General features: G+C 45.3%; 1 protein-coding gene and 2 long non-coding RNA genes across 6 annotated transcripts in view; 2 read left to right on the forward strand and 1 right to left on the reverse strand.

The window, feature by feature from the left end:
• The window catches only part of LOC6497822 (protein outspread), a 76,060-nt gene that overhangs the window by 19,355 nt on the left and 41,118 nt on the right, over positions 1 to 15,587 (reverse strand). For all 4 annotated transcript variants that reach the window (XM_014906349.3, XM_014906352.3, XM_001961484.4 and 1 more), the window contains one exon: positions 14,113 to 14,193. In XM_014906349.3, the coding sequence (XP_014761835.1) occupies positions 14,113 to 14,193 (81 nt within the window). The remainder of the gene's footprint in view (positions 1 to 14,112; positions 14,194 to 15,587) is intronic.
• Positions 4,749 to 5,475, forward strand: LOC123257422. Its single transcript, XR_006507479.1, has 3 exons — positions 4,749 to 4,879; positions 4,941 to 5,109; positions 5,228 to 5,475. It is a non-coding gene; the product is annotated as an uncharacterized LOC123257422 (long non-coding RNA).
• LOC26514666 lies at positions 10,337 to 11,068 on the forward strand. The gene is made up of 3 exons (XR_001408566.2): positions 10,337 to 10,461; positions 10,518 to 10,641; positions 10,699 to 11,068. It is a non-coding gene; the product is annotated as an uncharacterized LOC26514666 (long non-coding RNA).

Here is a 15,587-nt window from a genome sequence, read left to right on the forward strand (position 1 = left end):
GGAATAGTTTCGGTCGGTCGGTTGGTCGGTTGGTCGGTTGGTCGGTCGGCCGGCTGGGGCCATATTAAAACATTTTTGCAGTGCCCGTTGGCCGCCATAGATGCAGTTTGCTTTCCTTTCCGCGGCGCAACTTAATTCCATAAATCGATTAGTCACTGTAAGCGAACCATGCAATTGTCCAGCATTTTTCATTTATAACTCTGTTTTTCGTTTAATTTTCTGGTTTCTTCCTCTTCGCTTTTTGGCACACGCTTGATTAATTTGGCGAACCGCTGGCAGCCAGGGGGGGACATTTAAAAATGCAGGAAGTAATCGATTGGTTAGGGCATAATAGCCAAAATGGGAGAGGCCGTGATTCGGATAAGTGTTGGGGTAGGTTGGCTAAATGAAACAAACAATATAAAATGAATCTACAGTCCCCCGACTTTTCTTTGCAGTTTTCTAATGCATTTACTATTTCTTTCCCGTATTTGGAGCTGTTAGATTATCAACAGCCCCAGATTCCTTTCAAGAGCATTTGGGCTTCGGCCAGTTTGACTTTTTCGCTGTCGAGATCGCACAAAAGCATGCGACCGACCGGTTGCCGGCAGTAGGTGGAGATTAATCAACAAAAAATGTTTAAAAAATGAGGAAAAAACTGATGCTTTTTAAATGGCAATACGTGCCTGGTCACCAGGTATTTTACTAATTAACCTGACGGATGCACGCCACGGCCGAAGAAGATTGTGATTATGCAACTGCACGGATGGAGCCAACTGTGTAGGGTGAATTGTGAGATAATAAAGCGCAGATCTGATGGGAACTCATTCGAGACGATGGAGCTAAATAATATTAATTACCATTATATAATTAGTGTTGTTCTTTGATATTTATTTTTCGCAATTTTTGTGTCATAGTCCATAAGTTCTAAAATATTTCCAAACCGGCTGCTTGGCTGCGCTCTTAGTTGTTTGCATTTCGCATAAACACTTTTGATCTAGTTTCCCCGAGCAAAGTTCACCAATCTTGATTCGTTTCATAAGACACAAAAACGAGAAAAATAAAGAAAAGCGCTTGGAACACATGTTAGATTCGAGAGCACAAGCCCGCACAATCGGCTACGAAGCCAAGACCCATTTGTATGCGGCTCTGTAACTTTGCAACTGAGATGTGGACGTGGATGCGGAGTTCGGAGCGGCGCATAAAGATTATCTACGGCTCGCACATGGCACCAGGCGGTCAGACAAGATTATACGAGTATGCGAAATGCGAAGCCAAATAACAAGTGTTACTCAAGGCAGCAAATTAATAGCCAACATTTTTCTAAACTAATCACGACAAGTGCTCCGGGTTTGGGACTGACACAGAAACTCAAACAGCCGGCTCAAAGGCGAGCTCACAGCCGCAGCCTAAGCTATAGCCATAGCCATAGCCAAGCCAAAGACAGATAGATCAGAGTGGGGCTTAAATGCCAGAAAATGCAGTAAGCGAAAAATAAACATGAAGAAAAATGACAGGCAAAAACGTTACTTGCCCTCCGGGGGTCGACGCTTGAAAACGCTTCTACCAACCCCTTCCTCACTCCCCAAACGACCCTAGCCACTCTGAATTCATGGACCATGGACAAGCAATTCCAGATTCGGGAGTGGAGCAGAACCTGAGCCGCCGATCTTAGATTCCGACACGTGCCGGGCCACAATGGGCCCGACAAATGCCCAACAATGTACCACAATGGCGGCAGGAGGAGTGCAAACAGAGCACATTTTGTAAATTTGCGTCCATTGACACTTTTCGCGATACACATCTCGCTGCTCTTGATCCGCAGCTGGGTGTAGGGTCACCCGGTTTAACCGGGAGGGCCATCTTGCCGGCAGTTCTTTGCCCACGCATGTTATCCGTAACCGTTTCAGCCTTGGGCAGCCACTTTGTATGTACAAGAGACGAATGTGAAGAGATGTCAGTGTACTGAGGGAAACTGGGGTGCCATTCCATTAGAACATTCCGAACAAGAGTAGTTTGACTTATTTTTGAATTTTTTCATCTCGAAAATGTACAGAATTTTGTGCCATAAGCCTACAAGATTCTACTATGCCTACTAGTATTAAAATGGTCTCTGTACAATAGTTTTCAGTGTAGAAGTAAGCAATATTCTCAAAGAGGGATTCAAAAAGGGTGGAGCATGGACGGGGGCCCCGGGACCGGTCCTGGGTGCATGTAACACAATCAGGAAGTAATTTTTATGCTATGTACCCATAGCATGTGTCGCCATCATCGTCGACGTAGATGTTGTTGCTGTCGCTGTTGATGCTGATGCTGCTGCTGGTGAGCAAGTGATCTGGCCAGTCAGGGGAGACAGTCGCTCAGCTAGCCGAGGAGTTGATTTGAGGAGTCACTCAGACTGATCTCAAGGCAGTGGTTGCTATTGCACTTTTGCTGCTGACGCTGGCTTCGTTCTGAACTCTCTGCGTGTTGTCGGGGGAATTGCATTTTGTCTGCCGGCTCCCTTTGGGAGTCCAGGGGGTGGGTCACGGCATTGATTGGCAAGATGATGATGACGACGATGATGTGAGGCAATCGTTGAATCAATCTTGGCCAGTAGTTCACCGTTTACTGTTATTAGTTGCTGGAACATTGCATTTTGAGCGTTCCGTATATGGTTTTCCACAGAATAGAAAAATGGGTGCGGATTGCACAAAAACTTGGGAAATTTAACGGATCTCCAGGCTCAGATAGAAGCCAGAACAGTGTGGGTCAAAAGTTCTTAGAGGACTTGTTTGAGAAAATGTTAAAGCTTTTATGGACGCTTTGAAAAACTACATAAGTAATTGTTTTCACCCGAGACTGAAATCGAAACTACGGATTATCCGGATCGTCGATCCAATCAACAACTCTATTCAGAAAACAAGTATTTCGAATTCAATGTAACATGCCTCACGAAAGACCTGCAAAATGGGGAAACTAACGGAAAAACAACGAATTGTGAAATAATTTGGCAATTTAAAATTTGATGGCAAGCGAAATTGCGGCAATAGAAATCGATTAGCGCCACGCTTCAACGGCCCAGAAAGTAGTTCCCCCTGGCCGGCCAAAGCTGAAGAAACTCTGGCTGCTTGTCCGAAAAAAATTAAGTTATCGAAAATGTTTCAGGAAAATGATCGGTAAACGGGCTCGTGCGGAATGCGTTTGGGCCTGGTTAGGCCCGGCTCCCGCTCCCGCTCCCGCTCTCGCTATTTCGCCTCCCTTTCTGGCTTTTCCATTCTCCGGCAAACTCATTCAGCCATTAAATGCCGTTATCTGCTGATTACACAATAAAAGCACAACCGCAGACCAGCAACAACAGAGGCTACTGCTGGGGCGCCCAGAGCCAAGAGACCCAATTCGAGGCGCATCTGCAGAAGAGTTGCAGCCACCGAGAGCAACTGCCACAGCAGCAACATGCAATAATATAACGTAACATTTAGAACGTGGTGGTTGTTGTTGCAACTTGCAAGTTACCCACAAAAGAGCAACGAGAAAAAGTTGCCGCAACAATTTCTCGCAACATTTTGCTGCCTTGCATCATTTGGAGCTGCACTGAGATAAATAAGTTAAGTTATGGGACTTTAAACCCGAGACCAATGTGAGTTTTTTGGGACAAGAGTCAACATATTTTTCTCAGTGCCCACTGCGGTCGCGGAGAGTCAAGGCGAGGGGACAGGCACTCTGGAAAATGGAGGAGCAGCTGAGCAGAACTGGCAGATTTGTGGCGCTCCTCCAGCCAGGATATTTCAAACAGCTTCCCCCATCGGCCACACACACAAAATCAGGCATTAAAAGATGGCCTTTCACCACGCATTTGTTGAAAGCAAGTAGAAGGTAAAAAAAGGCATATGAAAGGCCAAACTTTAGAAGCTATAATAATATTTTAAATAATATTTAATAAAAAAACTAACTATTCTTCTCCCCTCACTTAGCAGCTGAGCACAATAGTATAAAATAAAGTATTTTTGAATAAGGATAATGGAGTATCTCTTCACTATGTTGCATCAAGTTTAGATCTTACTAGTTCTTGACTATGCATATTACAAAATTTATTTAAGGGTATTTAAAGCCCAATCGAGGCCAGCTTTCATTTCTTGTTTTCCAGCTCGGAAAATGCCAGCCGATTGCCAGCATTTCTGCCTGGGCCACCTTGTATCTAGGTGCAAGAAATCGAGTCTCAAATTGCGCCAAAGCCGCCAACTGGCCCGCTCCGCTCTTGGCCATTAGTTATTAGAGCTTGGTCAGCGTGTGTGCCGCGGCGAGTCATTGTATTGGTGTCTTGGAATTTTCAACAAGTTTTGCTAAAATATGATATTACCCAAGCAGGTTGCAGTGGAAGAGAAAAAATAACACTGCCAGGGCAGCAACAACCGCAGCCAAAAATATTTATATGGATATTTGGAAATGGCGCCCCATTCCCATTCCACGTTGGGTGAACAAACTCCGAGAGTGATTCGGTTGCAAGACCCGAAAGTGCATATATGCCATCGGCCGAGGGGGGTGTGCAGTGTACACATATGTTGGGGCCCGCTGGAACATCGTAAATCAGTTGCCCATTGATTGACGTTGATTGTTGGTTCGTTTTGTTTGTCGCCCGTTCATTGAACTCATTTACAGATTCGGTTTCTTTTCCACTTATTTTGTATATTTTTTGCAATGACACAGCATTAAATGTCAGCCATTTCCAGTGCCGGCCAACCGCTGGAGTACCCCCAATATTTTGGCAGGCCATCTGACAGCCATGTGAGATTTGCGACCATGGAAGAGTCAAGACCCACGAAGACACTCTTGTGAGATAAAGTCATATGGGTTGATGCATACACGTGGTCACAACAATGAAGCTTCTGCATCGCGCCGGAGGTTGAAGGTCTTTGCTCAGGTTAATTTGTTGTCGAGCTTTTCGGTTGATTTATGAAAATTGCCAATATTTTTCTTTTCAGAGCTAACAAGCCAGACAGCTAGCAATTTAAGCAGATTTTCAAGTTGCAGGTTGGCAGAGTGTTATCATTCTTGAAACCACTTATAAAAACTGCCTAAAAGAAGTGTTATAAGTGTATTTTTTCAATTAGCATAGGGTTTTGTATTTTATTGTGAAGCTCAGTTACTAGTGTAAGTACTACACAAAGTTCTTCGTGCTTTCTTGACCTATAGAGGTTATCTGGAAGTGCTGATTGCAGTTTCAACACATTTAAATATTAATTCTGCTTTCATGACATTTTTCCCCCAGTAGCACTTTGGATCTGAAGCAAAGGAGACACATACTGCCATGCTTGTTCCCAGGCGTTATTTGATCGGACTCTTTACGTTTTTAATTTTCCTTGGAGTTTGGGCTCAACCGTCTCAGATAGACCAACCCATTGCCTTTGGAAAGCCGTGCATTCATGGATTTTGCTGGAAGATGCAGAAAAGTATAATACTAAATGCTAAAACTACTTAAAGCCTCCAGTTGCATAATAAACACTATTAATTTTTGAATCATGTGTCTCTTTAACCTAGTTCTGATGGCTTTATCTATTTTTTAGAGCCATGTCAGGCGGTTTGTGTCAAGTTTGCGCAAATATCTCCCACAGTTCAGAGAGCAGTTGCCATAATAAATTGATGCAAATGAACTTTTGACTAACGAAGGTCAATTGTCTTTTGTCAGAGTTTGTGTATGCTTTTTTAATACAGTCTCTGTTGTCATAGACGCAACAGAGATAGATGGATAGATGGAGGTTCCCGGACCCCACTCAGCTAAACTCGGGCTAATTATGAGCCCCAGACCCCCTGCCATCCCCTACCGGAGTACAAAACCAAATTAATTGAATCGGCAAGAGCAGCGGAAAGAGCCAACATAACCAAAATAGAAACTGAAAAAATCGAAGAAAAATGCCATAATGGGTTCACTAATTGCTTCAATTAGACATCGACCGAGTCTCAAAGGCAGCAGCAACAGGTGTGCGAAACGACCGGCAAAGTTGTGCAATATCTCTGGGGCTCAATTGCAGTCCGTCCCTCGGTTGGGGCCAAGTACTCGAACTCGAAATCGTACTCGGATCTCTCTATTGTTTTCGAAAGTTCACGATATTTTTGTTGTTTAGCTTTTGCGGTCACACCTTTGTGGATTTTTCAATTAAACGAACAGCTGACCTTGATACTTCGCTGGCAATCGAGTTTCTACTTACTCAGATTGATTTCTGTCTCTCATGGCTTACTCTTTACTTAATCTCCACTCACCTGAAAAGAAAGAAAAAATCCAAAAGATTCATTAGTCAGTCAATAGATGCAAGAACACAAACTTAAGAAGAACAAACACACTTCCTTATTGGAAGATGCCTAATCTGGTGGGCCATTAAAAGCCCATGGAACTCTCTAATGCACTGACAAAAATAAACCCAATGAATGTGCTTTTGAGGGTCTAGTTTAAGATACTACTTTTCTATGAGTTTCTCCAAATAATATTATTATTAGTCTTAAAAACTGAAGAATTTTGTTAAATTTTAACAGTGGCCTTTTTATTCCTTGCAGCCTGAGAGAGCCGGCTGGCATAATGAATTGTCAATCATTATGCAATCTTCGAGTGAAAAATGATGCAGCAGGTTTCCCGGCTCTCGCTGGGATATCTTTTAGCCGGAGAATGCGTGGGCCTCCAACATTTAGACATACTCCGACACAGACGGACAGCCAGACAGTCGGACGGCCGGCCGGACAGACAATCTTGTGATGTGCAACATGGTCTTAGATCTTTTGCCGTGGCATGTGGCGCTAGAGTAAAAGGCTTCAGGGAGAGAAAGAGGCTTGAACTCGAGCTGGGGCTCGAATCTCGACTCGAAGTTGCAGTCGGAGTTGGGCCCATCATTTATAACACGGACAGCTCTTCCGTACCCTTGTCGGATCGCATTTTGGCGTTTATTATGTGGCGTTCTTGTTTGCATACAGCAATACAGAAACTCGCACAAATACCAGCGCCCAGCGAGCTGGCCCTTTTAGGAGACAAGACAAGTTGCACGATGATGGATGCCACAAGCCCGGCTCATAAATTGGGCTTGTTTCGTTGCCCAGAAGATGGGCAGCCGTACGGGGGCGTCGGTGGCTTGGATAGCCTTGTCAACACACCCATTCCGAACGGGTATTGGGAAACGCTTTTGTGATCTGGGCTTGAAGGCACTGCTTGCGAAAGCGTTTTGAATGAATGAAAAATCGAAGAAACCATTGAAAACGACTGCGAATTCGATTCAAAGTAAACTAACATCGAATACCTCAGCATTGAATCATGTTTGAAGGCACTAATTGGTTATTAGAGTGCATAAATCAATAATGGTTTCTACTAATAATTTTATGAAAATATAAATTAAAGTTTTACCTGAGAAAACAGTCTGTGGGGAAGCAGGTCATTGCGTTAAAAACAACCAGTACCCCTAAACCATTAATATGCAATTAAGATTGTTTGGAAAACAAATCAAATTTAATGTTCACCGCAAGCACAGCCGACAATTACATTACCAGCTCGAATGAAAGACTACAAAATTGACAAACTGAAAACTAATCAATGCCGTAATGATCACTGCTGTTGCCAAAGCACCGCAGGAAGTCAATTATTGATTTAGTCATTACCAAAGAGCCGAGAGCTCTCGTTTTCAATATTCGTATATTGATTGTTGGCTGGGCATTGTTGTTCTCGGGTGAATGCAACTTCCTTTGGGGCGACACACAGCACTTGTTGTGCTCATAAAAAGTTAATAGAGTTAACTATTAACTTGTCAGTGGGCCCCACAGCGTTGGCCGTTTTCCGTTTTGCAAGAGGCGCCCATTGCGAAAGGCCCGTCCGTACTTACTGACATTCGGGGAGAATCCGGAGCTGGCAAGTCGTCAAGCCACCCAGTCGTCAATCATTTTCATTTCGTTAAACGTGTCAAATGACGGGCGCGAGCGGAAATCACCAGTTGCCTTTTTTATGGGTGACTGGGAGACTAGGAGACTGGGACGCTGGGAAACTGGGAAACTGGGAGAGCGGCAATTGGCTTATTAAATGCACCTTAATGCGATACGTGTTAAACGGAGGCAACACAAAAACAAAGTAAAAACAATTGCAACATCGCCGCCACGCCCACTGCTGCTGCTGCAGTTGCTGCTGCAGGAGGCGTTTTTTCGCAATCGGTGCGAGCGAGACACTCTTTAAAGTGGAGCCCGCAAACAAACGGCCTGAAAAACAATACCCCGGCATGGGCAACAAAAAAGGTAATTACGCGGAAATCAAACATCAAATGTCTCCCTGGTGATTTTGCAAAAAGCCGTTACCGTTATGATGAAAACTTTAGTGCGACTATTTTCCAGCCCCTCCATATGTCTATAAGTCTGTGTGCCTCTCCGCGACTACTTTTTGTGTTTGGCTGCACAATATTGCACAAAGCGCGAACCAGATGACAAAAACAAAACAAACACCGACAAAAACAATATGCGAACTTGCATAGAGCTGCAGCAGCAGCCAGCAAATGAAAAAAGTTGAGTAATATCTTGGCAGTCGGCCGGAGGGGCTAGCCGGGAGGCTGGGCCAGAAAGATGAGTAGAGATCTCAGAGTCGGCTGTGGGCTTCGAATGGGGAATACGCTGGAGTCAGCACAAATCGGGCTCTAGAATCTGCCGGAAGAATCCGAGGCACCACGGAGTTACGTGACAAAAGGTTTGTCAAATAACCATAAAAATTCTTTACATGAGTAATGACACCTGAACACGTAACTCACCAGCAGTTCGCTTGTCCAACCCATTCAAGACTGCGCTAAAAAGTCTGTACAACATTTAAAAACCAATTCAAGACAACGCGTACAAGAGTACGTATTTTTGAAGTTCTCATACTATTAAAGATGAAGTTTCCACTAAAAGTAAGCTCGCTCAGCAGCCCCTACATAGTTGCAGGGTAACCCCAACTCTGAAATAAAAAGCACACTCACATTTCATTAAGGCTAGTCCGCTAGGCTTGATGGGCACAATAAAACCACACCACAGTTAGATATATAGCCTCGACTGTCTCGTGGCGTCTCTCTCTCCACTGTCTGACAGTTCGTCAATGCAACCGCACACAGCCTGCCACATCCCCGCCTGCCATGTCCCCACCCAATGGTGCCCCATTCAGCGGCAATGACGGCGTGGAAATCCAATACGCGATCTCTCGAAGTCAACGTCATCTCCGTTAGACGCCGAGTCTACGTAAGTCTCGCCTTGTCTCTGCCCGCAGTTTTATGTAATGGAAAGAAGCTGAAGAAACAGGCAACACATTAGGAAGAGTCTTCGGGGTTATGTGGAGGATGAGGGAGAACGGAGCTGGCCATTGACAATACGTTGGAGTCTGAGCCGAAGTAGAGGCTACATCTCGAAGCTTGAAGATCGGAATTGGATGTTCTAAGTTTCGTTATACAAATTATTCAGCTTAGATATCCTTGCTCTCTTCAAATTCAGGACATTCATCGATTAGAAACTCCCTTTAGAAGAGTATTCGAAAAATCACTCCATTGTATCGCTGCCCTTTTGAAATATGACTTTAAACAATATGGTGCCTTCTTCTCGCTGCCAACTGACAGGATGGACGGAACCGCGAGATGAGTTTTGTTTCTTGACTTATTTTTTGTTATGTCGCTGTCCTCACATGCTTCTATGGGCTGGATTCTGCGAGTGTTTTTGCCATTCAGTTCCCGGGGCGTTGGTGGTCCCCCCGGGAGATTACCGTTAACAATTGGTGGCCCTGCGAGGAGCGAGCAATCAATTAACACACCTTCGGGTGGGTGGATGAGGGAAGAGGCCGGGCCCACGGCGAGAACTCCTTCCACGCGCGGCACTCCGCCGTTGACAGTTACAAATGCATCACTCGCTCGCGAGTCGTGGGCTAATTTGCGGTTTCAGCTTGCAGCCAGGCTAATTAACATATAAATTTAGAGGTGTTTCGCATTTGTGTTTATTTATGAATGGAGCTGACAGAGACGAAGCGGTGGCTGCTCGTGGAGGTGGAGGAGGAGACTCGGAGTGGGAGAGAACGGAGTGCACTTGAAAAAGATACACTTCGACGTAGACTGGGTTTTGGTTCAAGACTTCCAGCAAACGATTCTGTCAGTGTGGCAATCTGCAATATGCATCTCGACTCGTACTCATATGCAAGCCAAGGTCGCTGCGGGTTCCGTTCAACTGCAGCAGCATCGACAAAAGTCGATTGCAGTTTATGGCCGAGAGTTTAGCGGGCCAAGATTTATTGGCATGTTATTCTAATTGCTATTTATTAGCAGAGGGGGACCGAGCAGCGGCGCAGCTGCCGCAGTGTCTGACAATCACTCACTCAGTTAGTCATTCCGTTCATTCGCTCATTCAGTCATTCCCGAGCTGTCAGGCCGTCAAGTGTGCAAATTAGTTTGTTTGGTTTCGTTTTTATGCATGCGCTTAACCCACTTGTCTCCTGTGTGCCTAGAATTGATCGCCTAAAAATAACTGCATATTCGAGTAAATATTTGTATTACTTTCGAATCAGTTTCCCGAACATCTCAATTGTTTTCCAGGCTTCGATTGTGCAACACACTGGTACTTTCGCCACCAGGAAGTTGTTTGTAATTATCGTATAATTAGCGAGGTGATAATTAAAAAGGTCTGAGGTAGCCCCAATCGTGATCGATTAATTTAGAGGTGATCTATGGCTGTTCCCCCCGCCCAGGCTGCATACTTATTAGTTCTGGATTACAGATCTGCCACCTATCCATCCGCTTCGCCCACAGCCTCTCCGGCAATTCATTTCCACTTCCCCAGCCCGATCTGATCCGCAAAGCGAACTACACCCACACCCGGCCGGCTGCAGTCCGAGCGACTCAACCAATAGCTCCCATTCCGATCATCCGTTAATTGCGACTAATGGATTTGCTTACCTGTAGACGATTTTCAGTTAATATTCTAATTTGTTCTCCCCACCCCAGCCTCCCCCTAAGCGCTTGTAATTAGTTTCCAGAGGAAATTGCCAACGACTACGCACGCTGTGGGCGTAGGAAAAAAAACACGAAAATCCAAATCTAGACTCTTCCTCTATCGGCACTGGAGAGATAGAAGGCAAGCGGGCGATCGTAAAGTGGTTGATGCTTATTTTTATAGCGGATTCTGCCGACTATCAAAAGACCATAAACCGAGTCTGACCGCAAATCGCAGCTATTACCGCTAGAGAAACCAAATTAATATGCAGCATTTCGTGTAATTCGCCCACCAAGCCAAAACACTTCCTTAATAAAGCCCAGGGAGACCCGGCCCGCTGAGTGAGAGGCCAACTAATGCGTGCATAATTTTTAATAAATATTTTTCAAGATCTCCCTGCAGCTGCAGCTCGGATCGCGGATCTCGCATCGCGGATCTCGGGGACTGCCTGTGGAGGCAGTCCGAAAATGCTTCCTGGTTTAATTAATAAAGCTCTGGCAGCCCGGCAGAAGCACCGACTTCTAGCCCGCGGCCAGCTCCTGACCAACTTGTCAATCAACAGCGTTCCTGAATCTGGGACCAGCCATAACCACCGTGATTGTGAAGATCAATTTCATTATCAGGCTGAGGTTGAGATCAGCCCGAGGGAGGTAGGAGTGGGCAGAGAGGAGGACATGCGGCGGCTGCGGAGAAAACACTTCCGTTTTAGGAAGTCGGTACAATGAACTTCCCGCTTCAAGGCTCGACCACTCAATGCCTCCTCACGCAAGAGTCGTCATTATGAAAATATTTCCCCACTGGAACCAGCATCTCCCGCGAAAGCTTATCGGCTGCTGCTCAGCCAGCGCTTATGTTGCCCACGTGTCTGTCCGTCCGCCGCACCACTGTACAGCCACCGCACCACCATCCACCATTCACCATCCACCCGCCCCACTGTCCACCCGACGACGCTAGAGCAGGTTTTCCTTTCTGGAAATTATGCACTTTGTATGCAGAAAAGCTGGCTAGGCGATAAAAATCTGCATAATTTCAAGCCGTAAGTTTATTGCCGTTTCCTAGTGCTCTGCAAAAACCACCATATAGTGCAAGCGCAGCCAGACTCTGCGGCAGAAAGAGTCGCAGCTTCCCCCTTTTCCTGACCCTTTCATAATCGTAATCAATATTAAGATATATGATAAATTATCTGGTTCCAAATTGCAGCGTTTAACTTGTCAAAGGAAATTATCGGAAATTATGCTAAAAAGGGTTTCAGCGGCCGCAGTGCTGAAATTGCTTTCGGAACTCTGGACGCTTAACTTAACTGTCAATTTGTCTCGAGGGTTATGAGAATGATCGAATGTGTTGGTTCATCGTTTCGATAAAGATCGATGGGTTCGCTTCCCAGAGGAAGGTAGAGATAAGAGGCTGTCAGGTAAAGTCTCTTTTAAGAAATTAAAACGACTTTAATCGCTCAAGGGTTGAGTTTAGGACTCTAGAGTTCCAACTTGACTTTCTGATTGGTAATATCTGGTAAACAAAAGGCTTAGAGCTCAGCAATTGCCTTGCAACACCTGCAGCAGTTGGTCGCACAAGTGGAAGTGGGGCTCAGGGAGCAAGTAACTGCCTTTCTGGGGGCAGGAAAGGGAACAGGCTTTATGGCAAAGGCTCTTAGTGGGTAACCCAGAGCCCAGGGCTGTGGATTTGCTGAAGGCCTAGAAAGGGGAGCTGATGGTGGTTCAGGTGAGATAGCGAAGTCAATCTCATCGAGATTGTTCCCAAAAGGTAACATAATACGAAGTGAAACTGAACCTTTGTTTAAGATTTCCGAACGAAACTTTCTAGCAAAATAATATTCATACAGATCTTGAGGAAATACTGATTGAATTCCAACATCTACCGACGAAAAGTATCTACAGAATGGCTTCCTAAATGTTTTTCCTTCCACTACACGGTTTCTACTGCATCACCGCAATTAGCCACGCCCTCGACTCGAACCTCATCGTGAGTGCCTTCCCCTAGCTTTTGGACTTTCATTGGATCTCTGAGCATTGCGAGCCAGCACAGCAACAACATCCGGTTAGTGCTACTTGGCTGTTGTGCTGGCCGCGACCACTTCTGCGCACAAATGTTAATTAAATACCTGTCCATCTATTAAAAAACATACGTAAATTTATGTTGTTAACAAGGAAGTGCGCTCCGCGCATGCGCACACTTTTATTATTATCATCAGCATCGCTGTCGTTTGTGGAGTTTGTGGAGCCGTCGCTCAACTCGCATCAGGCCGCGGCCACCATTTGGTCACTACTACCTGTCCGCCAGCTCCTCCCCCTTTCCCCTTCCCCTTTCGCCTTTTGGCATCCTCCTCTCCCCGGCTGCTCCCCAGCAGGCTGCTCTCTATGGCAGAAAGGCCTGTAACTGTTTGCAGCCATTTGCATATGTCGCCGAACGTTTGCGTTGCGGTTTTAACGATGCGCTGCTGTCGCCACGTCGCTACGTCATTCGCTAATTGGTCGAGATACAAATCGCCACGAGAGAGTGAAGTGACGACGTCGCAGCCTCCAGCCGGGCATCCCAAGAGAAACAGGATGAGGATGAGGATGTGGTCGGGGCGTTGTCGGGAAGCCTGCCATCAGCTGTTGCCATTGCGGGGGCCTACACCGCCAGCATAATATTAAGTTGGCCCAAAACTTAAATAAAAAGACTGTCATGGTATTCTGTGTACAAATTCCTTCCAGTGTACTTAGTTTCTAGCGGCCATCATCGCCTTCCCCCAACCGGTGGCACTTTCTTCGACTGTGCGTTGTCTCTGCCCCGCCAGATGCTGTCAAATATTTGCTCAAGTGTTTCTACTTTTCACACCACCCCGCACTCCCCCCAACACACACCGCCCATGTCAAGCCTGCCCCCTACCGCCCCCTGGGCGGACAAGGCTGGCAATTTGCTTTATGGGATTTACGTGTAGTGGGGATAGGTGGTTTGGCATTTTCGGGAAAGTGGACATCGGAAATTTGGTTAGCCTTAATGCATTCAAGGTGTGATTTTTTCTTTTCCTATGCCCCCAAACCGACTGGTTGGTGTGGAACCACTCTTGGAAAGAGGATCGCTTTTAATAGTTGGCCCCACTTTGCAGCTCATAAACAAGCACAGTTTCCATGCGACTTAGTTCTTAAACTACGAAGTCTTATTAGCAAAGACTCAGACTCAGAAGCAAAAACTCACCTTTGTTCTGTATAAAGGATTGCTGAAGTCCCAGTCTGGCGCCACAAACAAATATCCGCATTTGGAGACCTTTCGCGATGCCTAAACGAATAAAAAAGAGAAAATGTTACCAAATATCCATAATATTATTATTGTCAATAAAGATTCGTAATACTAATAAACACATTTCGTTGCTAATTGGCTATGGAATATAAATTATGTAACAATGTCATAAGTCTACGAAAGTTGGGTAAATATTTGGCAGCCGTTTGATAACAAATGTTCAATAAAATATAAAACGAATGAATTCTGAATTAGCAAAACAAATTTTTGAATACTGCATTGGCGCCAGATACGAGGAATGGAAATGGTTATCAGAGTGAGCTTATCTTCCAGCCGAAAAAACAAAAAAATTTAAATGTATTTTTAATTAAAAATGCCAAATTTTTCGCAGCCCCTTTCTGTGGGGCTTTTATCGTTGGTTGCTTATCGCCGTCGACTTCTTGCGGCTGTTTGGGGCGCACGTGTCGCGCTAACCATGCCCCAGCCACAGATATGTACTCGCAGAAGCCTATATATCAATATACCCACATATATACACTGCTTCTCCCCCAACGATCCGTCTAAGCCATGACTAATGTTAATGACGTGCGCCAATTTAACTGTCTGCGTGGTATTTTTGCCTCTATTTTTTGGGGGGGTCTAAGCAAATAAAATAAATTACAAGTAGGAACAACTACAAAAACCAGACCACTTGGTGTTGGAAGCCGCGATCGGGTGGGGAGGGGCGAGTTCAGGGGGTCTTGGCCTTTTGCACACCTCGGCTCTAGAGCCCGCGAACAATAAGCGACAATTGGGCCGCATTTAAAGTGGATTTCAGTCGTTAGTCGCGCCCGCCATTAGGCTGCTGTCGGGCTCTTGTTTTGGATTGTTTTGGTCTGATTTGGGTGGGTGTTGTGTCTTTTCATTTCCAGATTTGACAAAGCTGCAAATGAGCGTTCCAGTGGCCCCAGTTATCTGGATGCAATTGATCCCGATTCAACTGCGACTGCAACTGCAACTGCGCTTGGGTCGCCAATCATTTACTAATTAAAGAAAATAGCCCCGACCTCGGGATAGAGTTACTGTTTCTACACACTTTTCAGTCCGTTTGGTTATATAAAATTCAAAAATTGTCGAGTGCTAGTAATTGTAACATGCAATCAAAACATACGTGTACGAACACATTTTACAAAGAGACCCCAATTAGGCCACCTTTCTGTGACTGACCAAACACTCTCGAATATGGCCAGGGATTTCTGTCCCGATCCCGACCGACCCCGAGCATGTCTTGTAAGCTGACACCATAAAATGTTTACAAAACAATAAAATCGCAAAGACCCAAAACCAAAACCAAAGCCCAGAAACAAAATGTGTAACTCGGTAGTACCCGGCCACTCACTCTCCAGCGGCTCCCAACTATCCAACAACTTAACAAAGTTGGCCGAGAAAACCTC

The sequence above is a fragment of the Drosophila ananassae genome, chromosome 3R (genome assembly GCF_017639315.1).
Source record: "Drosophila ananassae strain 14024-0371.13 chromosome 3R, ASM1763931v2, whole genome shotgun sequence".
NCBI lineage: Eukaryota > Metazoa > Arthropoda > Insecta > Diptera > Drosophilidae > Drosophila > Drosophila ananassae.